General features: G+C 47.2%; 1 protein-coding gene across 1 annotated transcript in view; it reads right to left on the bottom strand.

The window, feature by feature from the left end:
* ccnjl (cyclin J-like) overlaps positions 1 to 7,281 on the bottom strand; it is a 103,571-nt gene extending 96,290 nt beyond the window's left edge. Inside the window, exons 1-2 of the mRNA XM_085995406.1 lie at positions 6,972 to 7,281; positions 3,735 to 3,945 (exon numbers count right to left, since the gene is read on the bottom strand). Of these exons, the coding sequence (XP_085851532.1) occupies positions 3,735 to 3,945; positions 6,972 to 7,079 (319 nt within the window). The 5' untranslated portion in view covers positions 7,080 to 7,281. The remainder of the gene's footprint in view (positions 1 to 3,734; positions 3,946 to 6,971) is intronic.
* Between the last annotated feature and the right edge of the window lie 17,940 nt (positions 7,282 to 25,221).

Genomic DNA, 25,221 nt, shown 5'->3' with positions numbered 1-25,221 from the left:
GAGTATCAGTGAACCACCAGCACCTGGAACTAGGATGAGAAAAAATGGCAGCACGAACAGTTGAGGCATCAACCTGCACCTCAAAAAGGATATATTGACCTTGGAGAGGGTACAGCACAGATTCACCAGAATACTACCCGGGTTTGAAAGATTAAATTGGACAGGTCACAAAGTTAGCTTGCACTGCTTTGAATTTAGAAGGCTCAGGTGTGATCTAATTGAAGTGTTTAAAATGATAAGAGATTACACAGAGTAGATACAGAGAAACAATTTCCTCTGGTGGGGGAATCCATTAACAAGGGGCACAATTTTAAAATTAGAGCTAGGCTATTCAGGACTGAAATCAGGAAACACTTTCTACACAAAGGGTAGTGGAAATCTGGAACACTCTCCCTCAAAAGGTATGATGAGTTATGGATAAAGATGGATAAGTGGAGTTGAGGTACAGATCAGCCATGATCTAATTGAATGCAAAACAGGCTTGAGGGGCTGAATGGCCTACTCTGTCCCTATGCTACTGCAAAATGTGTACAAGTTTGAATACTGACACTGCCTGGCAACAGTATGGACACTTCTTAGCTTTTTGATGAAGCATCACAAAGCAATGAGTCCCGGGGTGGGGGAAAGAAAAGGGGGGAAAAAATTGACGCTGCCCTTGCCTCCTACAATTCGATCACAGAATTCCTGTCCGCATTCTTGGAAAAATGTATCGCACCGTACCTTCCTCCCCCGACTCAGAACAGCAGCACTGTGCCAAATGACCTGCACAGGCAGAAAGAACATCTTAAAAGGGGCATCGCTTTGAGTAGGCTTAGTTCCTTGGACAGCCTGTGCTATCGCAGTTGCTGGGGAGGAGTTAATGCTGCAGTTGGCAAGAATCGCTGTTTCAGCAAACGCAGTTAACCAGAGATTGTCACTGTAAAATAATGCTTCAATTCATTAAATTTGCCAGAATGAGAGAAGATATGGTGACATGATCGTACACTCAAATTTTACATTGTAAAGGCATAATTTTGCAAGGTTTCTTGACTGGTGCAGCAACTGATTAGCAGCAAGCATGGGCACAGAGATGGGCTACAACACTAAGCCTTATCTGCTGACCCACACTAATTGCTAGAGAGGCTAAGAATTAAACCTGGGTGTAAATGCTACAGCAAAATTATCCCTTAATTTTTTTTTTTAAGGAACACTTCGATTTTAAAAAAAAGTGGCTAATAAAATGGCGGAGGGGAACTAATGGCCTACTCCTGTTCCTATGTAAACCTTTGTTTTTATTCGGCAGAAAGAAAAAGAAAAAGTATAAATGCTGGATACCTGAAATAAAATAGAAGGCTTAATTGTGATAAACTAGGACCTCGCTCAAAGTATTAACCTTTCACTGCGAGGCCCAAATATTCAGTACTCTCTGCTTTTATTTTTTGATAAAAACAGAAGATCAGAATAACAAACTGTAATAACTGTTTCCATAGTACTTCCCCATTCTTCCTCCCCCTCCACAGTCTCACCCGCTATTCTCGACAACTGATAAAAGACTGAAGGTCACTGAAAGAGAATTTGTTAAACTAAAAGATTTAAAGCAAAACCAGAAAATGCTGGAAACACACTGTAGGTCACTCAACATCTGCAATGAGAACAAGCAGGTCGATGTTTCGGGTTGGGCCCTTTTGAGGGATTCCAGTGACTTATCCCATAACTTGCTGAGACACAGACTAGGAAAGGTCCCAGGTTCAATTCCCAATTTGTGCAGAATTAGCTAATCTCAGCAGGTCAGTAACAGAAAGAAAGAGTTAGAACTTGCATTTATATAGCGCTTTTCATGACATCAGGACGTCTCAAAGTGTTTCACGGCCAATGAAGTACTTTTGAAGTGCAGTCACTATCGTACTGTAGGGAAGTGTGACATCCAATTTGTGCACAGCAAGGGCCCCACAAACAGCAGAGATAAATGACCAGAAAATCTGTTTGAGTGATGCTGGCTGAAGGTTAATTGTTGGCCAGGATACCAGGTGCATTCCCCTGCTCTTCAAAAATTGCCATGGGATCTCATATGTCCAACAACCAAGGGGGCAGACAGGGCCTCGTCTCAGTCGAAAGATGGCACCTCCGACAGTTCAGCAACCCCTCAGTACTGCACTAAAGTGTGAGCCTAGATTATTGCTTAAGTCTCTGGACTGAGGCTTAGACCTACAACCTTCTGACTCAGAAGCAAGAGTACCACTGAGGCAAGACTGACACTTTAAGCAGGGGCTACAAAGGGCTTCAATGGCACTGGGTTAGGAAAACTTGGTCCATGTTCCCACTTGTGTAGACACTGGGAAAGGACAGGACCCAACTCAATTATGCTGCCCCGATGACTCAATACCCTGACACTCACATGAATATAGACCAGTGTGCGAGGTACAAATGGGCAGCTGGAGAAATGATACCCAGCATAAGTCAATGCCTTCAGGAAGGGATGGCAGACATAAAATTGTTTGGGGGGTGGGGGGTAAGGAGAGAGAGGAGAAAGAGAGAGAGGGAGAGAGAGAAAACACTAATTCCCTCAATTAAAAAATAAACTGTTCATCGTGAGCTTGGAAATGATTTTACTCTCTCAGTTGGATTTCCAAAAAGATTTTCAGCAAAGGCTAATAGCAATGCTACACAATTTGACATAAATCACAGCACAAGTATTGTTTCAAAGGACCGTAATGGTATCTTACAATCATAATCACCATTAACCAGCTGCAGTTTTATACTCCCTCGACTTGATTTATTTTCTCGAATTGCACTAAGGGTTTCAGTTACAATGCAAGTTTGTCAGTGTAAATCGATTTGAACATTGCACAGACGCTAAACTCTTAGTATAAACCTGGAGTCAGGGCCCACGCCAGCTCCAGAGTGTAAATTCAGTGCAATGTCAAATCTGGTTTACAAAGTGCTCAAGGGTCACCTAACCTTAACTAAAGTGTTTAAAGTAAAGATTCTCCCTTCTCCACTCTCAACATTTAAATTTCTAACTTATAGGAGACAGCTCTACCCATGTGTATATTCAGGCCTGTGGAGAACTCTCTGCTGAACAGGACAGTTAAACTTTCCAGCCAGACAGGAGTCAAGCAATGTACACACAAACTGCAGCTACTGGTCTCAGGCTGGTAGCTACAGTGCAAATACATCCCAAATGGTGTAAAGGGTTGGATGCAAGTGTTTCACGTAAAATTTTATGCACTTGTTGAGGAGGCAAAGCAAAGCAGTGTAAGGAACATAATACTATGACCCCAGTACTGACGGAAGGATTTGGGCAGAGCAGTCACTGCACCATACAACAAAAAAGTTAATCAATTTAAAAACAATGTGTATGGCGAACCCATGACTTTATTGAACAGAATTAAATATTAAAATTTTATGCAGCAAGGATGTAAAATCAGTCCTCAACTACTTTCTACATACAGAATAGTTAAAATGTTTACATGTCTTGAATGTCTTCAGGATGAGATACGTGGTTCAGTCACACATTCCATTTTAAATTGGTCAAAATTCAGAAAGGCATGAATATGAAATGGCCAGTAAATTTTGCAACATTTGCAATTCCAGACATAGTTCAACTGCAACTTTATAAACAGATCACCTTATGATAAAAAAAAGTAACAGATCAGCCATCAATTCCAAAACCTGGCAGAATCATTTTCAAAATGTATTTACTGTTCAAGCAGCCCAATTAAAAAAAATTATACTTACTAGCTAATCATACTTACTAGCTAGGAGGAGGCAGGAAAGGGCAATGACATAAAGCTGTTTTGCTGCAACATCATAGTGGTCCATGAAGAGGTCTAGTAAGTAAACAGCGAGGTGGCGTGCCGTAGGGCAGAGCTGGTAGCGATTGCTCAGGATGGCGAGGAGGTCAGCAAAATAGCGGCGCAAGCCAATCTGTGGTGAATGAGCCTTGTAGACAGGCAGCTTCAGTTCCTATGCACACAATGCAAAAGAGCAGGGAAAAGAAAAGGCAGCGTCAAGTGTGTGTGTCTTGACAGAAAGAATACCTAGAAGCTCTCGCTTGCCACCTGCTAGTAGGGTCTGGCTGCTTAGCAACAAAAGCACAATTTTTTTTTTAAACTACAGAGAACAGTTGTTGGAATAGGATTTACGCCAGGAAGAAAAAAAAGAGGCAAAGCACAGCCCGTCATTGGGAGGTGTGTAGTTGTGGTAGGAAAACCTCAACATAAAAACAATGCACAAAGCCCAAGCACAGTACCAGGCCACGCTCCAGTAAGCTCAAAGCTTTTCAGAGCCTGTGTCAAATGGCATATTTTGCAATGAGTGAACAGCTGCATGCTGAGCTTGGTGAAGCCAGAACTTTGAAGCTTACAGGTGACCCTCATTATGGCAAATAAAAAGTCACATTTCAGTCAGCAGTCTAACTGGTTGCAATCGCACAACTCAACTTTACCCAACAGGATAAAAAAAAAGATTCACGCTTGCCATTTGACCCCCTTCCAATTGTCTTCCAGGATCTCGTCAATTTCTGTCACCCATTTAGACCTCCTGGTGGGATAAGAAAGTCCCAAAACTTATATTTGTTGTTTTAACACCTACACCTAGTTTACTTTTCCCATGGTTTGTGTTCAAGAACCAAATTGGAATCTCAAAAATGCCCAGCAACATGACACATTACTCATCATTCAGCAGAGGAAAATTAAGATTTGAAAATAAAATGTTTTCATTGCATTACATACTTGATAGAAGTATTAAAGAGGAAAAAGCTTATGATGTAAGCCACATCTGACTAACTTAGTAGGTTTAGTTTTTAAATTACTGAAAGCACTTAATTTGATAACTTGCAAAAGCCTCCAATTCAAAGTTTTAAAACATCAAAGTTTCACCCAATTGGTGTTTTAACAAATCAAACATTTGAAGTCCTGTGTAGACTCTAGTAAATTACATTGGATTCAGAAGGGCCTGTACTGCCAGCAAACAGCTTGTGTTTTGGACCTAGGCTGTAGAAAGTAAAGGGCGATGTTGTGCAACTTTGATTTGGATAGATTTAACTGTCAGTGTTTCATATAAAAGTTCCATACCAGGGAATTATTTAGCTTTGGAAATTGTACACAATGCTAGAAATTAGATATTTTACTTGCAGTTTCCCATCAAGTAAGTCAACTCAAAATGTTATTGTGTTGTTGCAGCTGTATTATGTTATAAAATAAAATGGATAGTTAGTAATGAATGAACATAAAACTCAGACTAACTTTTCACAGCAACATGATGCATAAACAACTCAAATCTATAAACTATTCTACCTGTTTTGACATGGCACCTGTATTTTAGCTGGCAGTGATTCTTAGTGATTTTTAAAAAAACTAACATTTAATTTTGAAAGTCAAGAATCATGAGTAATTAAATAGAAAGGAAATGCACAATCGCCATACAAATCTAATTACCATAGGAAATCTTCACATCCTGGGAACAGTTTGAAATAACTACTAACATCTGTAAAATAGGGCCTTACAACTTCCTACATACAGTGTACAACTGTTCAGAATATAAAAGCTTTTTGGTAAAGGGATAATAAATGTAAATATTAATTATATAAGTCAAATCCCCATTACTACAGTTGTTCATTCTGCATATGCTGCTACTTAAAGGCCACTAAGCTCTGGTGTTGAAGCAACTGCAGATTTTTCTTTCCAATGTTTGCACAAACCCTGCCTCAGATTATTCAATTTTCATTTCAGTCATGAAATGGGGGTTTAACAGCAATCAAGTCCTAAATCACATTACTCAGCAACCCAGGTGGCTTTAATAAATGGTCACTGAGTCCTTAGACCACAGAAAAAAATAACTGGGAAAATCACAACAATTAAACAGAACGGAACATCATTCAGTAATGTAACAAAAGGTACTGTTGCAATACTGGATGTGAAACAAAAAAATGGCTTTACTATTGATGTCCAGCACCTATTTTGAGGGATGCAGATTTTTTAAATGTTCAACTGTCAATAGAATATTATGTTTTTAACTTATAATAACAAACATACAGTTCTGTAGTCGCTGTTTTCTGGTGTTTAGATTTAAGCATTTGTACATCATTCACACAAGCATTAATCAAAGGCAAGTTTCTAAGAACCCAAAGGAAACCTAAGTTCTCAGTTTAAAAAGCCAGTAACCTGTATTATGACATCAAATAGTTGTTGGACACTGCATCACCGTTTTGCACTTGTTTCACCTTCTAAAAGCCCCCATCATGAGTATTACATTACAGGCAGATTTATATTGCAGAACTAAAACTTTTGCATTCATCACGGTCTTCAAAATATCTTTTACCAAAAAAACTTTATGGAATGTTTTGTGTGTTTAAGGGGCAGTTCTCACATTTGTTTTCCATGAGCGCTAAAACAAAAATTAGTTTGATACTGCACTGAAAGACAAGTTAGAAAGGACTTTTAAACGGGAGGAAGAATCTCATCCGTACTTACCAACCACAATAAAATAAGGACTTAGATTGGGAGGGAGAACCGAGTACATAAAGCTGCTGCTTTTAAACAGACAACATTCTTTACACACGGGCAGTGAAAAGCAGCGTTTAAAAATCAATCGACAATTTCATGTACAAAACAAACGCCGAGTAACTTTCCAGCCACAGAACCCAAGTTTTGAAACTTTTAAAGAGACGCGCCGAACAAAGGGGCAGTTAAATGGCCAGTGGAGCTCGGGCCGGGTGAGAGGATTTAACGGGCCGGGGAGGGTGAGGGAGAGGGGGATCTGATTCAATAATAACGGGCCGCAGCTCCAGACTAGGATCCACATCCTCGCACCGCAGACCCTCGGCTTCTGACTCGGGAAAGAAGTTTGAGCGAAGGACTCGCCGACCGGGCTCCGTTTCAAAGGTTTCACCGTAATTGATGGGTCCGCGGCCGGACGGTCGGCCAGCCTGCCCCCGGCCCTCTACCCCCAGTCCCCTGCCCGCTACCACCGGCCCGGATGAAAGCGCAGACCTTAACTCTCAGCGCCTGATGGATGTCGGCGGCCAGCTGCCCCTTCCACCACTGCTCCTCCGGCTCCATCCACACAAAGAGGCCCTTCCGATCCGAGCACGCAGGCATCCGGCAGCGGCGACGGCGTCCAAGCGCTGGGACCTGCCCCACGGGGGCTGAGAGGCGGCTGGCGGCGCACCCGGAGCCCGAGCTCCGCTCCAACCGAACCACAGGCTGCCGCTCCGGCCACACTCAGCGCATGCGTCAACAGCCCGCCGGCCAGCCTCTGCGAGGGGGGGGAGTTGGGCGGGGCTACAGTAGAGTGACGGTGGACAAGGGGCGGGGCTACAGCGGGAGGGCGGGGCTACTTAAGGGGAAAGGGGCGGGGTTACACCTGGAGATGGACGGGTCGACTGAGGGAGAGGGGCGGGGCTAGAGGGAGGAAAGGGGCGGGTCTACATTGGGAGAGGGGCGGGGCTACAGAGGGAGGGCGGGGCTATATTGGGAGAGGGGCAGGGCTACGTCTGGAGATGGACGGGTCTACTGAGGGAGAGGGGCGGGGCTACATGAGGAGGAAAGGGGCGGGGCTACATCGGGAGAAGGGCGGGGCTACAGAGGGAAGGCGGGGCAACATAGGGAGGAAAGGGGCGGGGCTACATCAGGAGAGGGGCGGGGCTACAGAGGGAGGGCGGGGCTACAGAGGGAGAGGGGCAGGGCAACAAAGAGAGGAAAGGGGCGGGGCTATATCGGGGAGATGGGTGGGGCTACAGAGGGCGGGCGGGGCTACATAGGGAGAGGGGCGGGGCTACATCTGGAGATGAACGGGTCTACTGAGGGAGAGGGGCGGGGCAACAGAGGGGAAAGGGGCAGGGCTACTGAGGAAGAGGGGCAGGGCAACAGAGGGGAGGGGGCGGGGCTACTCAGGGAGAGGGACGGGGCAACAGAGGGAGAGGGGCGGGGCTACATCTGGAGATGGACGGTCTACTGAGGGAGAGGGCGGGGCTACATAGGGAGAGGGGCGGGGCTACAGAGGGAGGAAAGGGGCGGGGCTACATTGGGAGAGGGGTGGGGCTACAGAGGGAGGGAGGGGCTACATTGGGAGAGGGGTGGGGCTACAGGGGGAGGAAAGGGGCGGGGCTATATCGGGAGCGGGGTGGGGTTACATCGGTGGGGGCGGGGCTACAGAAGGGGCGGGGCTATATAGGGAGGGGCGGGGCAACATAGGGAGAAAAGGGGCGGGGCAAGAGAGGGAGAGGGGCGGGGCTACATCTGGAGATGGACGGGTCTATTGAGGAAGAGGGACGGGGCTACATCGGCAGGAAAGGGGCGGGGCTACATTTTTAAAAAAATTCATTGATGGGATGTGGGCGTCGCTGGCTAGGCCTGCATTTAGTGCCCATCCCTAATTGCCCTTGAGAAGATGGTGGTGAGCCACCTTCTTGAACCGCTGCAGTCCATATGGTGTAGGTACACCCACAATGCTGTTAGGAAGGGAGTTCCAGGATTTTGGCCCAGTGACAGTGAAGGAACGGCGATACAGGTCCAAGTCAGGATGGTGTGTGGCTTGGAGGGGAACTTGTAGGTGGTGATGTTCCCATGCGTCTGCTGCCCTTGTCCTTCTAAGTGGTAGAGGTCGCGGGTTTGGAAGGTGCTGTTGAAGGAGCTTTGGCGAGTTGCTGCAGTGCATCTTGTAGATGGTACACGCTGCAGCCACAGTGCGCCAGTGGTGGAGGGAGTGAATGTTGAAGGTGGTGGATGGAGTGCCAATCAAGCGGGCTGCTTTATCCTGAATGGTGTCGAGCTTCTTGAGTGTTGTTGGAGCTGCACTCATCCAGGCAAGTGGAGAGTATTCCATCACACTCCTGACTTGTGCCTTGTAGATGGTGGAAAGGCTTTGGGGAGTCAAGAGGTGAGACACTCGCCGCAGAATTCCCAGCCTCTGGCCTGCTCTTGTAGCCACAGTATTTATATGGCTGGTGCAGTTCAGTTTCTGATCAATGGTAACCCCCAGGATGTTGATAATGGGGGATTCAGCAATGGTAATGCCATTGAATGTCAAGGGGAGATGGTTAGAGACTCGCTTGTTGGAGATGGTCATTGCCTGGCACTTGTGTGGTGCGAATGTTACTTGCCACTTGTCAGCCCAAGTCTGAATGTTGTCCAGGTCTTGCTGCATGTGGACACGGACTGCGTCAGTATCTGACGAGTCTCGAATGGTGCTGAACAGTGTGCAATCATCAGCGAACATCCCCACTTCTGACCTTATCATGGAGGGAAGGTCATTGATGAAACAGCTGAAGATGGTTGGGCCTAGGACACTGCCCTGAGGAACTCCTGCAGTGATGTCATGTGATTGAGATGAATGACCTCCAACAACCACAGCCAACTTCCTTTGTGCTAGGTATGATTCCAACCAATGGAGAGTTTTCCCCTTGATTCCCATTGACTTCAGTTTTGCTAGGGCTCCTTGATGCCACACTCGATCAAATGCTGCCTTGATGAGTTCAGCTCTTTTGTCCATGTTTGGACCAAGGCTGTAATGAGGTCAGGAGCTGAGTGGCCCTGGCGGAACCCAAACTGGGCGTCAGTTAGCAGGTTATTGCTGAGTAAGTGCCGCTTGATAGCACTGTCGACGACACCTTCCATCACTTTGCTGATGATTGAGAGTAGACTGATGGGACAGTAATTGGCCAGGTCGGATTTGTCCTGCGTTTTGTAGACAGGACATACTTGGGCAATTTTCCACATTGCCGGGTAGATGCCAGTGTTGTAGCTGTACTGGAACAGCTTGGCTAGGGGCGCAGCTAGTTCTGGAGCACAAGTCTTCAGTACATCAGGAGAGGGGCGGCGCTACAGAGGGAGGGCGGGGCTACATAGGGAGGAAAGGGGCGGGGCAACATATGGAGTGGGGCGGGGCTACTGAGGGAGATAGACGGGGCTACTGAGGGAGGGGGCGGGGCAACAGAGGGGGAGAGAGGCGGGGCTACTGAGGGAGAGGGGCGGGGCAACAGAGGGGGAGAGGGGCGTGGCTACTTAGGGAGAGGGGCGTGGCAACAGGGGAGAGAGGGGCGGAGCTACTGAGGGAGGGGGCAGGGCTACTGAGGGGGCGGGGCAACAGAGGGCGAGAGGGGCAGGTCTACAGTGGAGGAGGGGTGAGGCCACTGGGGAGGGGGCGGGGCAACAGAGGAGAGGGGTGGGGCCACAGAGGGAGGGGCAGGGTAACAGAGGAGAGGGGCGGTGCAACAGATGGAGGGGCGGGGCTACAGAGGAAGGGGGCACAGAGGGAGAGGGGTGGGACAACAATGGAGAGGGGTGGGGCTTCATGGGGAGAGGGGCGGGGCTACATGGGGATATGGGTGGGGCTACAGGGACTCGGCAACAGAGGTGGAGAGGGGCGGGGCTTATGGGGAGGGGCGGGGCTGCAGAAGGAGAGGGGCGGGGCTACAAAAGAAGAGGTGCGGGTCTACAGGGGCGAGGCAACAGCAGAGGAGAGGGGAGGGGCTACAGAGGGAGGGGCAGGTCTACAGAGGAAGGGGCGGGGCAACAGATGGAGAGGGGCGGGTCAACAGGGGAGGGGAGGAGCTACAGAGGAGGAGGGGCGGGGCTACAGAGGAGGAGCTACAGAGGGAGAGGGGCAGGGCTACAGGGGCGTGGTTTGGATGCTGGGATCCAGAGTGGTTGGATTGAAGGAGGGGTCAGGTGAAGGGATATTTTGTTTTACTAGGTTAAAGATGCTATGTAAATGCAAGTTGTTGTTGAAGTAGGAGAATGCTGAGGGTTCTCAGCTTCTTTTAAATCCGTTTATGGGAGGTGGGCATTGCTGGCAAGGCCAGCATTTATTGTCCATCTCTAATTGCCCTTGAGAAGGTGGTGGTGGTGAAGCTGCCTTCTTGAACCACTGCAGTCCATGAGGTGAAGGTACTCCCAGTGAATATACTTTGTAGCGGTTTGTTCGGCCATTTCAGAGGGCAGTTAAGAGTCAACCACTAATATCATAGCAAAATACTGCGGATGCTGGAAATCTGAAATAACAACAGAAAATGCTGGAAATACTCAGCAGGCCAGGCAGCATCCGTGGAGAGAGAAACAGGGTTAACGTTTCAGGTCTGGGACCCTTCATCAGAACTGGAAAAAGCTGGAAATGTAACAGATTTTAAGCAGGTGCAGAGACAGGGGAGGAGGGGTTTAGGAGGGGAGGAAGGAATTGAAAGAACATGCTGTGAAAATGTTGCAAATAGTAATGGCAAAATCATACTGCATGAAAAATGGGGGCAGGGTGTGATATCTTGAGGTGACACTGAGCTCGTGCTGTCTCTGTCTGTACGGCACGAACTCCGGTCCCTCATGGTGATCTGGCCAGCCTTTCAACACATACTCACGGACCCTTGACAGAACGGGGTCCTTGGCTGTCCAGCCCTGGATTTGCGCTGAAGTCATCAGGGGACTGATCTCCTGATCCAGCATCAGGACGTGCTCCTCAGGGGAAGTACTGCGAGGAGATTTTGAGAGGGGCAGGCGGCTGAAAGCATCCGCGTTTCCGTTTTCCTTGCCGGCTCTGTACGTGATCACATATTCATAGGCTCTTAGTATTACTGCCCATCTCATTATTCTCTGTGATGCCATTTGAGGCATCGCTTTCATCTCATTCAGTAAGCTAATAAGAGGCTTGTGGTCAGTACTGATTACAAACTTCCTCCCATATATGTACTTATGGAATTTCTTTACTCCAAATATAATGGCCAACCCCTCTTTATCAAGCTGTGAATATTTCTTTTCCGCAGCTGTGAGCGTGCGTGAAACAAACCCGATGGGCCTTTCCGCTCCATCTGGCATGCGGTGGGCCAACACTGCCCCCACTCCATAGGGTGATGCGTCGCAGGACATTATCAGCTCCTTCTTCTCGTCACAATGCACTAACACCCTGCTGGACTGAAGTAGCTCCTTTGACTGCTGAAATGCTTTCGCTTGCTCTGGCCCCCAACGCCATGGCTCCTCCTTTCTCAGCAGTTTGTGCAGGGGTGCCAGCAGCATCGATAAGTTTGGAAGAAACTGGTTATAATAATTCAGGAGCCCTAGATAGGCTTTCAGTTCAGCCACTGAGGTGGGTGCCGGTACATCCTGCACTGCCCGCACTTTCCCTGGTAATGGATGGAGGCCTGTGGCATCCACCCGATGTCCCAGGAATGTAACTTCCTTCTCCATGAAACTACACTTACTCCGTTTCAGGCGTAGCCCCGCCTCTTCCAGCCGCTGTAGCACTTTGTCCAGTGTTTTTAAGTGATCCTGATCGTCACTTCCTGTTAGCAGAATATCATCTAAGTACACAGCCACCTTTGGAATTCCCTGCAGAATGCCCTCCATAGTCCGTTGGAATATTGCTGGGCTAGAACTGACACCAAATGGTAACCTGGCATACGTGAACAGCCCCTTGTGCATGTTCACCGTGACAAACTTTTTTGATTCTTCATCTAGCAATATCTGCTGATACGCATGACTCATGTCCAGTTTGCTGAATCTTTCTCCCCCAGCGAGCGATGTTAACATGTCCTCCATTCTCGGAATGGGGTACTGTTCCAGTGATGATACTCTGTTCACTGTTAACTTATAGTCACCGCAAACTCTTACGTTACCGTCGGGCTTCAATACCGGGACTATTGGTGCCGCCCAGTCTGAAAATTTCACTGGTTCTATTACTTTGTCCTTTAGCAGGCGATCTAGTTCCGTCTCAACCTTGGTTTTCATTGCAAAAGGTACCGACCTTGGTTTAAAGAAACGAGGCGTGGCATCACTGGCTACATGAATCTTGGCTGTGGCTCCCCTTAAGGTGCCCAGTTCGTCCTTGAACACTAACTCATGCTTCATCAGCACTTCTTGCAGTGCCTCTGTACTATCCTCCATTTTATTCATTGCCTGCCAGTCCACACTCAACTCACTGATCCACCCTCGCCCTAACAGGTTTGGCCCTGACCCTGCTACCACTACCACCGTAAGCTCTTTGGTGACTCCTTTGTGTTCCACTTGTACTTCGGCCGCCCCCAAAATGTCCACCTTCTGTCCTGTGTAGGTTTTGAGACTAATGGGGCATGTACCTAGCTCTGGTACTTTTGCTTCCCCCCATAGCTTGGCGTACTCAGTCTGCGACATTATGGTTACACTACATCCGGTGTCAATCTCAAACTTTACTTGACCTCCGTTCACTATCAAATACTGAGTGAGAGGGGGTACGTTGGGCCTTGAAGTGTCTATACTGTATATAGTGAAAACCTCCTCACTAGACTCACTAGACTCTTCCTCTTGTATGTAATTTGCCCGCTTTGTGTACTTCTCCCTCCCCCCTTTAACATGCTTTGCCCCTTTAGCACTGCTTCTCTCACTCACTGCCCTTTTACAGACTTTCTTTAAGTGCCCTATTTTTCCACAATTGTGGCACTTTGTCTTTGCAAACCTGCAGTCCTTTGCATAATGGCTCGTCCCGCCACATCGGTAGCAATCCCCAACCCCGACTGGTGGACTTTTCGCGCCAGCTTCCATCTTGAAAACAGCTCCTCCCACTGGTTTACTCCATTTCTCCTTGCTCATACTGTTTAAGTCCTTAATGTCCCTGTTAGCCATCTCCATGGCTTGTGCTTTTTTAAGTGCCGTCTCAAAGGTTAATCCTTCTTCTGACAGCAACCTTTGCTGTATACTGTCGTCGTTAACTCCGCATACTAGTCTGCCCCTTAACATGACTGTGAGCGCATTTCCAAAATTACAGTCCTGTGCGAGCTTCCGAAGCTCCTCCACATACTCAGTAACGCTTTCTTCCGGCCTCCTAATCCTCGAATTGAATTTCCATCTCTGTACTATTTCACTAGGTTTCGGATTGAAATGATTCTTTAGTAGACTCACCAACTCGTCAAAAGATTTTTCTCCTGGCCACTCCGGGCTCAGCAGATTCCTCATCCGTGTATAGGTTTGCGCTCCCACACAACTCAGTAAAATGGCCCTTTTCTTTTCAGCACTGTCCACCTCGTTTGCCATAAAGAAATGGCCCAGTATTTCACAATACTCCTCCCAAGATGGCGACTTGCTGTCAAAAGGTGCCACGGAGCCTACCGTTCCTGCCATCCTTGGAGTCCGGTCACTTCAGCCAAAAAATCAAACTCCGTTTCGACTCCCGCGGCCTAGCCTCGTGCTTTTCCGACTAGTTTGCTAACCAACCCGAGCACCTCTTCCGAATACTCCAAAACTCTTCTGTCCTTTATTCTCGTCGCCATATGTGGTATCTTGAGGTGGCCATAGATGGAGACAGACACAGGTTAACTCCGTAACATGATTTAATCAACACTTGCACATAAAAGCTTCTGCCATGAGGCAGCAAAAACAAAGAGTACAACCAGTACAGATCAGACTTAACTCAGGAGAGCAATAGCCACAGCACCACCTGGTGGATCAGGTTACTCATAACCTCCCAGGTTACTACGCAGGGATTATTATCTGAAATTGTTGCACTCTACATTGAGTCCGGCAGGCTGTAAAGTGCCCAATCGAAAGATGAGGTGCTGTTCCTCGAGCTTACGTTGAGCTTCATTAGAACAATGTAATAGGCCGAGGACAGAGAGATCAGAGTGGGAGTGAAGTGGAGAATTAAAGTGACAGGCGACCGGAAGCTCAGGGTCACCCTTACGGACTGAACGGAGGTGTTCCGCAAAGCGGTCGCCCAATCTGCGTTTGGTCTCCCCAATGTAGAGGAGACCGCATCGTGAGCAGCGAATACAGTATATTAAATTGCAAGAAGTACAAGTAAATTGCTGTTTCACCTGGAAGGGGTGTTTGGGGCCCCGGACAGTGGAAAGGGAGGAGGTAAAAGGGCATGTGTTGCATCTCCTGCGCTTGCACGGGAAGGTGCCAGGTGAAGGAGAAGGGCTGTTGGGGGTGATTGAGGAGTGGACCAGGGTGTCGCGGAGGGAGCGGTCTCTTCGGAATGCTGAAAGGGGAGGTGAGAGGAAGATGTGTTTGGTGGTGGGATCACGTTGGAGGTGGCGGAAATGGCGGAGGATGATCCGTTGAATGTGGAGGCTGGTGGGGTGAAAGGTCAACCACATTGCTGTGGGTCTGGAGTCGCATATAGGCCAGACCGGGTAAAGACAGCGGATTTCTTTCTCTTAAGGACATTAGTGAACCAGATTTTTTTTTTTACGACTATCCAGTAGTTTCATGATCACCATTACTGAAACTAGCTTTTTAATTCCAGATTTATTTAATTAACTGAATTTAAACTCCCCAGCTGCCGTGATAGTAATTTGAACTCCCGTCTCCAGATTATTAGTCCAGTAACATAACCACTATGCTACCATACCCGATGTTACGATAGACTACAGGGCGGGCTACACAGGGCAAGTGAAGGTGTGCTGCCAGAAATTGTTGCTGGCCTACAGAACATTGCAAGTGTACAGAAGAGGTTACACCTATATCAGTTGAGCGAATAAGTGTGACAGCGTCACCGGGACAGAAATCAGTACCCTCAATCTGAGGAGGGTACCACCAATAAATAATCTATCACAAGGTCCAACCAAACTAAAAGAAGCGTAGCATAAAACTAAATCAAGATCTGATTGTTGTGGTCAATTATGCAGTTATGCCCTGCTGTGACTACCGGGCATGGAAACGAATGAAGCTAGGCTGTAAGAGAGGGGCTGAATGAGTAATAATACTTGATATCCAGTGAGACCAAACTACTCCATACTATGGTGCAAGGCAAAAAGAGATGGTAATGGGACAAGAAACAAAAGATGGGACTAGAGGAGGTGTAAATGGGAATATCAGAATCATCAGCAACAGCTGCCATCCGAAAAAATGGGGGCGTAGGTTATGATCTGAAATTGTTGAACTTAATGTTGAGTCCGGAAGGCTGTAAAGTGCCGAATCGAAAGATGAGGTGCTGCTCCTTGAGTTTACACTGTGCTTCAGGGAACAGTGTAAGAGGCTGAGGACAGAGAGATCAGTGTGGGAGTGGGGAGAAGAATTAAAATGACAGGCGAACTGTCTGCCGAGTAGAAGTCAGCCTGGAGTACCTGGGAATGCCACCAGTGTCATAGCACAAGCTCTTATCCAAGTGCATGTGTCACAGCCCCGGATGATTTCTTGGAGCTATTATGGCTTTCCTGTTTTTATAGGGGGAAGAGGGGAGGAGAGGGAGGGTTGGACTGACTACTTTCTTGTTTTGTTTTTGCTCAGAATGACAGATGTAAAATGTGAAACAGTGGGATCTATAGTTCATTCCACAAATGAGAGAGTTCCAGAGTGATGAAAACAGAAGTTGGTTAAAGAATTGGGTGAAATAAACCCAATAATACTTCACTGTTCCTCCTTCCCATTGTGTGCACTCTGCTATAAAAGGGTTTATAGAAGCTGTAATGACAGTGAAGAACACAACCAAGCAATCTGAAACATAAAGTCGTAAGCAGGAAACCATCTGTCTGGGACTGGTGGCCATACCCACAGGGCAATCATTAACAGCTGCATGGTTAGTTGAAACCCTGATAAAAGCCCACTCAGCCTGGATCAGTAACCGTCTGCTCTCAGTCCGTGCTTTTGTCCAGCAACAAAAGGGGGAAATCTCTGTCTTCTTCCTGGAAGAGATTAAGAAAAATTATGGCTGGAACAGCAATAGTTTCCAGTGCTGATTTTCTACTTTTCAGTTAAATACTGTGTTCAAAACAACTTCTCTATTGTGGCTAGAATACCTATGGAGCTATCTGGGGGGGACTAGTCTTGTTGTCGCTGCTAGGGAGGTTGATGATGTAGTTGCTACAGTCTGCTGTAGGGTGCCCATGGAACTCTGTGTGCCTGTAAGCTAAAATGTTGATTTGTGCTGTGGTACTGTTCCTCGAGTGCCAGTTGTCCTCCAATACCTCATCCAAGTGGCCATTCTTTTTATGGCAGCAGCTGCTCTACTGCAGAAAATACTTAAGATACAGATCTGCCATGATCTCATTGAATGGTGGAACAGGCTCGAGGGGCTGAATAGCCTACTCCTGCTCGGCAACAACTCGTATTTATATAGTGCTTTTAATGTAGTAAAACGTCCCAAGGTGCTTCACAGGAGGGTTCGCAAACAAAATTTGACACTAAGCCACATAAGAAGATATTAGGACAGTGTTGTGTCTGTACCTTTCTACCTAGACACAATTTAGAACTCAGAACTCAGAGATTCAAACATGAAGTGCTTTATTCAAAGAGAAGGTTCTGGGGAGAACCGAAAAAAAAGAGCTAAAACTTAACCAAGAGAACAACCCCAACCATTTATCTGCTGTGACAGCGCCACCACAGGTGGGAGGAGAACACACAATACATAACATATTCCTCCCCTCTTAAATGAAAGGTCCACATTATTCCTCAACAGGTAAGTTACTTTCAATGCACTCAACTAACCAAGGGTACAGGTAGACTGCCTCAAACCCTGACTTTACCCTGGGGTTTATTCTGCCCCAGTCTTGTGGGTAAGTCACTAAGCCTACAGATCCAAGCGTCTTGGAGGCCGCCGCTCTCTGATAGGATACCGGCGGTCATCGCTGGCTTCCACAGCAGTAGGCATTGACACAGGCCTAGATAGAGAAGGTGCCTGTGTCAGTCGGAAGTCAGTAGTTTGCACAGGTGGAACAGTCTCTTTGACTTCCTGTGTTGGAGAAGAGCACTGTGGCAAAGGATGCTGGTTTGCGGTATTGTTAAGTCTGTGTGTTATATTGAGAATTACTACACAGACCACAAGAGTAAACTTTAACAGGTCTTTACTAGTTGAAGGTCAGGGCGGAACTGCCCAATAAATCATTACACAGCACTTATATACCGGTGTGGTCACCACTGGTATTACAGTATACAGCAGCCAAGATAAAGTAGTGCAACCCTTAAAATAGTTCTCTTAAAGGTGGAATGGTTACATACACTACAATCCTCCCTTTTTAGGTTAACAGTATATATTCCCATTAAACATAACATCATAACATATATACACAACTTAATGTAAAAACAGTTCACAGATTCAGTCTCTCTGGAGGCTTCCTGACACGGTCCGGATAATGCCTTGGTGGTGTAGTAGTTTTCGGTGGTGTAGTAGGTTCTTTTGGCAAGGTCGATTCGGCTTGAATGTCAGTGTCGGGTTCATCTGGTTCCAGTATCACCGGATCGGAGGTAGATACTATGGGTATCTCTGCTTCATCATGTAGTGTATGTACCCGTCTACCTTTAAGAGAACTATTGTATGTAACCGTTCACCTTAAAGAGAACTACTTTAGGTGTGGCACTACTTGTTTGGCTTCTGTATACTGTAATACCGACGGTGACCACACCGGTATATAAGTGTTGTGGCATGATTCCTTGGGCAGATTCGCCCTGACCTTCGAATAGTAAAGGCCTGTTTGTTTGTTATTCCTGAAGTCTGTGTCGTTATTAACTGTACAACCCACAGACTTTACAGTGGCGACGAGTCCGATCGTACCCTGCGGCAAGACTACCAAAGCAACTAAAGAGCGTCGAAGAGAGGCAACCGCCCTCATCGTTCTGCTGGAAGAAAACACGAGGCTGCAGCAATAGAAAGGAGGAAGACTTTAGCAACAAAAGCTTCCATCAGCAACAGGCACTGACTACCCTTCTACCACGGTGCGGAGTGAGCCGATCAGCAGGAAACAAGGCGGCCGCGGAGACTGTGAGTAGGGAAAAGTGTAACGAAATCCGGAGGATAAGGGCTGTGCACTCGACCACGGTCGAGGGGGAGCAGAGCTGGTCAGGAAGGCGGGTCCAACGGCGTCGTGAGATAGCCGGACCGCGATCGGCGGGAAAAGCCGGGCAGCGACCGAAGCCACGAAGCGCTGAGACCGGGAGCAGGCGCGGGAAGAGAGAAACTCAGCCGCAGCCGGGGAGGGAAGCACCGGACTGCGTGAGGGCTGGGAGGCGAACGGGAGCCGGGCGTGTGGGAGAGGCAGAGCCGACCAAAGGAGGCTGCGTGAGAGCCAGTCCAGCGGCTGAACTGTTCTCCGTGAACGGGGTACCCAGCGCCGGTAGAGCCGTGCGAGCGGGAGAGAAAGACAGAGCCGAGTAAGGGGAGCTGTGCAGAAGCCAGCCCAGCGGCTGAACCTGTCCGCTGTGGGGAAAGCGTACCCCTTCCACCAGGGAAGAAACGCGGGAAGCCGCCATTAGGCGGAGAAGACGACAGACGCGGGAGACTGCCATTGAAGGGGCGGGGAGAGAAGGAAAGAGCGGGAAACCGCCATTTTCGCGGGAAAAACCGCCATCTTAGAAATAAATAAATAATAAATAAGAATTTAAAGAAATACTTGTGCTGCTACCAAGGAAAGGAAGATGCCTAAGCGAGGGAATATTAACGATTTTAATTCTGAGATAGAAGACTGGGCCACGTATGTGGAACGCATCGAGGTCTATTGTGAAGCCAACAAAATAGAGGAAGATGACAAAGCGATAACATTGCTAAACTCGATGGGCGCAAAGACATACGGGCTCTTGAAGCATCTACTAGCACCAGCTAAACCGGCGGATCAGACTTTCGAAGGGATTGTGGCTGTTCTGAAGGACCACTTGAACCCCACACCGTTGATGTTGGCTGAACGATTCAAATTCTATGCAAGAACGCAACGGAAAGACGAAAGCAACGCGGAATATTTGGTCGAACTGCGTAGGCTAGCGAAATGCTGCCAGTTCGGAGGGAATCTGACAGAGGCACTGCGAGACAAGTTCGTATGCGGATTGTCCAAGGAAGGGACACAAAAGCGACTACTCGAAGAGAACGACCTCATACTTGACAGGGCTGTCCTTATAGCCGCATCGCACGAAGCCGCAGCGAAAGGAACGGCGGAAATGCAGCTAAAGGCGGCGGCACTCGGGGTGGACCAAATTACCTCAAGTACAACAAAATGCTATCGTTGTGGGAAGACAACACACGACCAGAATCAATGCTGGTTTAAGAACCAAGAATGTAGGAAATGTGGCAAACTGGGTCACATCGCTAAGGTATGCCGGTCAGGGAAGAAGACCAACAACCAAAGGAAGCCACCACAAGAAAAGTACAACAAGGTACACAAGGTGGCTGAGAAGAGTTCAGACGAACAGAATTCAGACTCAGACCCAAACAGCCAGGAGCTGGGTAGTCTGAGAATTCACAATGTGAGTAAGGAAGCTGACATACTAAAAATAGCTGGAGTCCAAGTAAGAATGGAGTTGGACACTGGATCAGCTCTATCAGTCATAAATCGAAGGGACTACCACCGGCTATTCTCTCACATACCCTTAAGAAATACCAAGTTCGTATTGCAGACATACACGGGGCATAAGGTATACCCCATGGGGAAGATAAGAGTCAAGGTGAGAGATAGGGGTAAAGAACACCCAAGAATGAACTTGTACGTATTATCTGAGGGAGGACCACCACTTCTAGGACGAGAGTGGATCAAGAAAATAGACATGGAATGGCACTATCTAAAAGCCATAATGAGTGAGGACTCGGTGCAAGCTATCAGCTCAGATTCTGAAACGGATGACGATAAGACCAACTCAAATATGGAAGACAAGGCTAAAATGAACTTGCCGACTATGGTGGAGAAAACGAAGACATGCATAAAGGCTTATGCTACCGAGAAGAATAAAGCTTCAGAGCAGAACTCCAGTTTGACAGAGAATTCTGAGCCTGTTCAAGTTAAGGACTTATCCACGACGGAAGAACACCGAACTCGGACTCAAACTTATTTCAAAGTACGACAACAATTAGAACAGTTGAGTTACCGTCTCGTACAAGAGATGAAAACAATGGAAAAGTTCTGGGACACCGAATGGGAGAACCTGGAAAGACAGCAGAGGCAGCTAGCTCAAGCAAAGAGCGACCATAGAGCCATCGTGACCAATTACCGATCACATCTCCCTTATGATGTTCAGGAGTTAGAATATTTGCATGATCTAGAGATACAGCATAAAGGCAAACCACGCTACACTGAGGATTTTGTTCTGCAATTGGAGACGGAGCTAGTGCAAGCAAGGTTAAGAGAAGCTGAATCGCAGTGTGCACTTAAAGATATGCAGAAAAAAATCTTGGACATGGAAAAGAGAAACGCTTCTTTACCTGATGTGAATAATGTGGCCATGTTGCAAGAGGAGCTTATAGGGGCGAAACTGAAAGAAGCTAAGCAAAGGATGTTGGAACTTGAAACACAGAACCAAATCAGCAGTAACCAGCTATGTCGAGCAGAGAAGGAGTGCTATGGTCTACATGAGAAGGTGCAATATCTCTCAGCCCAGAATAAGGGACTACTCACTCAGTTAAATGAAAGTAATCGGAAAATGGCTGAGATAGACTGCAGGAATAAAGAAGATTTGATGGCAGTGAGACTTCGAGAGGCAGATAGCATAGCAGCCTTGGCTGAACTCCAACAGGAAATTGCGAAAGAAGCAAATGAAGAGGAATCTTCAGGAAGCCAGGATGTTATTCCAGTTCTTCTCTACGACTCCTTACAAGCAGAGTGTGAGAAGTTGAAAGAACAGTATGAACAGGCCCAGGCTACAATTCTGGAGGGGGTTAACTCGGCAACCTCCGAAAAGCTAGTTTCAGTAGAAGCATATGAACAACTAAAGGTTGAACATGAGCAAGAAGTCCAAAGGCTGCAGGAAATTCTTGATGAGCTCAAGGCCAAGACAGACTCATCGGTAGAAGTTCCATCCATAGATGAGAAATTAGAGGTGAAAGACATGGCAGAACATGAAAGACAAGATGTCCAAGAACTCATAAAAATATTGAAGGAAACCCAAGACAAATATGAGGCGGCAATGTCCGAGGTTCAACAACTTGAAGAACAGATTCAACTGGGAATCCTTTCAGTGGAAGAAAAGGAAACTGTAAGAAACACAGAGACTGTAAGAATGGTCCCTGAACATGAGCTAGAGAGCATCAGGGCGCAACTTTTCCGAGCGCTGAAAGCCAAAGTACAAGAGGAACAGAAGGTGGAAGCATTGGAGGAAAAGGTGGATGAAATGGAGAAGACTCTGATCCACAGTGTTCCCGTGGAAGAGTTAACGGTCAGCCAACTCCTTCATATGCTGAGGGAAAAGACTCTGCAATGGGAACAATTTGAGCACGAGCTTCAATCTTCAACGGGAAGGAGTTCGGAGCTCTCAAAAGTTTGGGAAATAGCTGAGGTTGCAAAACAGACTTTACTGGGATGCCAAAAGTACGCTGAATCGCGTCTATGTGAACAATAGAATGTTGAAACAGCTGCTCCAGTAGAAGGATTGAATAGCCCGATCAATCAATCCCCGAGGGAAGGGGAAGTGTTGAAATCACAAATGAGGTCATTAGTGAAGGATTTGCAGGAAACCCAGGAAGAGCGGGATGAAGATGAATGCATGAAGAAGTCTTTTCAAGAAAGATGTCTAGGGAAGGAACCACAGTCAGCTAACGTCCAGATGGGTAAGGAGGAAGTAGAAGGCCCTCTCGCTGGCCTAACTCAGGACGAACCCGAATATTACCATGACCTGTTGAGTGACACTGAATATTACGAGGATGTGGTCTGCCCAGTTTGTGATGAAAACTCCCAAAGTGCCGAAATCAGGATGAAGCACTTAAAGTCGAAGGAACATAGAGAGTTGGTGGCGCTACAGCTGGCAGCTGATAAGGGAGCCCCGAGAGTCTCCAAAAAGCAGAAAAGAAAAAGAAGAAGCAGAAGATGATAACTATCGCAAATATTATCACTTCTACCAGATCATGCGTGGACCCTACGAAAGGAGTTAAATCAGTTGGGAAGTAGGAAAATATCAAGGCAACCCAGTTGTTGTAAAAGTCAGCACTGCTGGTTCAGCAGGACGAAAGTTCAAGCTGTTACGTCAAGAAAAGGATATGGAGGAGTCACGCTAGCAATGTGAACCATCTACACCAAAGAGATGTTGTTCGGACCGAGTCAAGATCAGGGACTGAATCTGTGAACTGTTCCCGCAGAGACTGAACCTGTGAACTGTTTCCCACCGAGACTATGTCTGTAAATTGTTTTATATGAAGTTGAAGATATGTTATGTTTAATGGGGACTCTGTATGTAATAAGCTAAAAAGGGAGGATTGTAGTGTATGTACCCGTCTACCTTTAAGAGAACTATTGTATGTAACCGTTCACCTTTAAGAGAACTACTTTAGGTGTGGCACTACTTGTTTGGCTTCTGTATACTGTAATACTGACGGTGACCACACCGGTATATAAGTGTTGTGGCATGATTCCTTGGGCAGATTCGCCCTGACCTTCGAATAGTAAAGACCTGTTTGTTTGTTATTCCTGAAGTCTGTGTCGTTATTAACTGTACAACCCACAGACTTTACACATCATTAGGCGTATAGAGTTGTGGTGTAGGTTGTCCCTTTTCGGATGACGCTATGATCTGGTCAGCATGGCGCCTTATTATGCTTTCACCAATGTCCACGGTATACATCAACGGTCCTAGTCGTGTGCAAATAGTTCCAGGCTGCCATTTCTCGGTACGGTAGTCCCGGGCCAAAACTTGTTGACCTATCTGGAAGGTTCTAGTTGGCCTTTCATTCATGCCTTGAAATTGTCGGTTCTCTACGTCCCTTCTGACGTTTGGCTTGATCAAATCCAGCCGGCATCTTAGTCTTCTATTGAAAAACATCATGGCGGGAGTTTGGTTTGTGACCGCATGTGTTGCATTCCTGTACGCCAACAAGAAGTTATCTACCTTATGTTGTAGATTTATGTCTTCATTACCCATGGCCTTTATGGCCTTCTTGAAGGTCTGGACAAACCTTTCAGCTAATCCATTGGTGGCGGGATGGTATGGGGCGGACGTGTAGTGCTTAACCCCATTGTTTTTTAAGAACTTCCTGAATTCTTCGGACACAAATTGCGGTCCATTATCAGAACAGATCTGTTCCAGCAGCCCATTCCTGGCAAATATGGTCCTTAATACTGTGATGGTTTTTTCCGTGGTGGTGGAGGACATCTTCATTACCTCCGGCCACTTGGAGTGTGCATCCACCGCGATTAAGAACATTGAGTCCATAAATGGACCAGCAAAGTCGATAGGTACCCTTTGCCATGGAGATGAGGGCCACTCCCATGGATGCAGAGGAGCTTGTGGTGGGGCGTTTTGGACCTTCTGGCATCCTAAGCAGCTCTTGGTCATTTCTTCGATGTCTCCATCGATACCTGGCCACCACACAAACGCTCTGGCTAGGTTCTTCATTTTCACTCCACCCAGATGCCCCTCGTGAAGCTCCTTTAGCACTTTTTGCTGGAGTTTGGGTGGAATCACCACTCTGGATCCACACATCAAAGTTCCTCGGCACACTGACAGCTGTTCTCTTCTTTGCGAAAATGCTGGCAACAGTTGTTCGCCATGTGCTGGCCATCCCTTCACCGTTAAATCGTAGACTCGTGAGAGAGTCGGGTCATTTCTTGTTTCCTTTTCGATCGTAGAATTTGTTACTGGTAGACATTCCACTATGGTTGAGTGGAACATCTCCACTGGGTCCACTGTAGGCGCCTCTTCTACCGTTGGCAACGGTAGGCGTGATAAACCGTCAGCATTCCCATGCTGTTTTGATCCTTTGTATTCTATGTCATATTGGTGTGCCCCTAGGAAAAGGGACCACCTCTGTAGCCTTTGCGCTGTCATAATGGAAACGCCCTTTTTGGGGTTGAATATGGATACCAACGGCTGGTGGTCTGTCAGCAGTGTAAACTTCTGGCCCTGCAGGTAATGATTAAACTTCTTTACTCCCCACACCAGGCTGAGAGCCTCCCTATCTATCTGAGCATAGTTGCGCTCAGCGGAGGTCAATGATCTGGATGCAAATGCGACTGGCCTTTCCGAGCCATTTGGCAACTTGTGTGAGAGTACTGCTCCAATACCATAAGGAGAAGCATCACAAGCTAAACGAATAGGTAGCGTTGGGTTGAAGTGAGCCAACACTTCCTCTGAGGTGATCAATGTCTTGCTTTTGCAAAAGGCCTTCTTACAGTCCTCGCTCCACTTCCATGGTACTTCTTTCTGCAAAAGAGCATTCAGCGGGTGCAGCACCGTGGATAGATTTGGCAGAAACTTATGGTAATAGTTAATCAACCCTAGGAACGATCTCAACTGGGATACATTTTCCGGAGCGGGAGCCTTCACAACAGCTTCGATCTTGTCAGGTGACTTGTGCAGCCCCTCCTGGTCAATGACATGACCACAGTACGAGATCCGTTTCTGAAAGAACTCACATTTCTGGCGATTAACTCGAAGGCCATAC

The sequence above is a fragment of the Somniosus microcephalus genome, chromosome 8, assembly GCF_052327205.1.
Source record: "Somniosus microcephalus isolate GS21.2 chromosome 8, FLI_Smic_1.0, whole genome shotgun sequence".
In the NCBI taxonomy this organism is placed as follows: Eukaryota; Metazoa; Chordata; class Chondrichthyes; order Squaliformes; family Somniosidae; genus Somniosus; species Somniosus microcephalus.
Note: the sequence above shows the minus strand (reverse complement) of the source record. Positions and strands in the feature narration are given on the sequence as shown.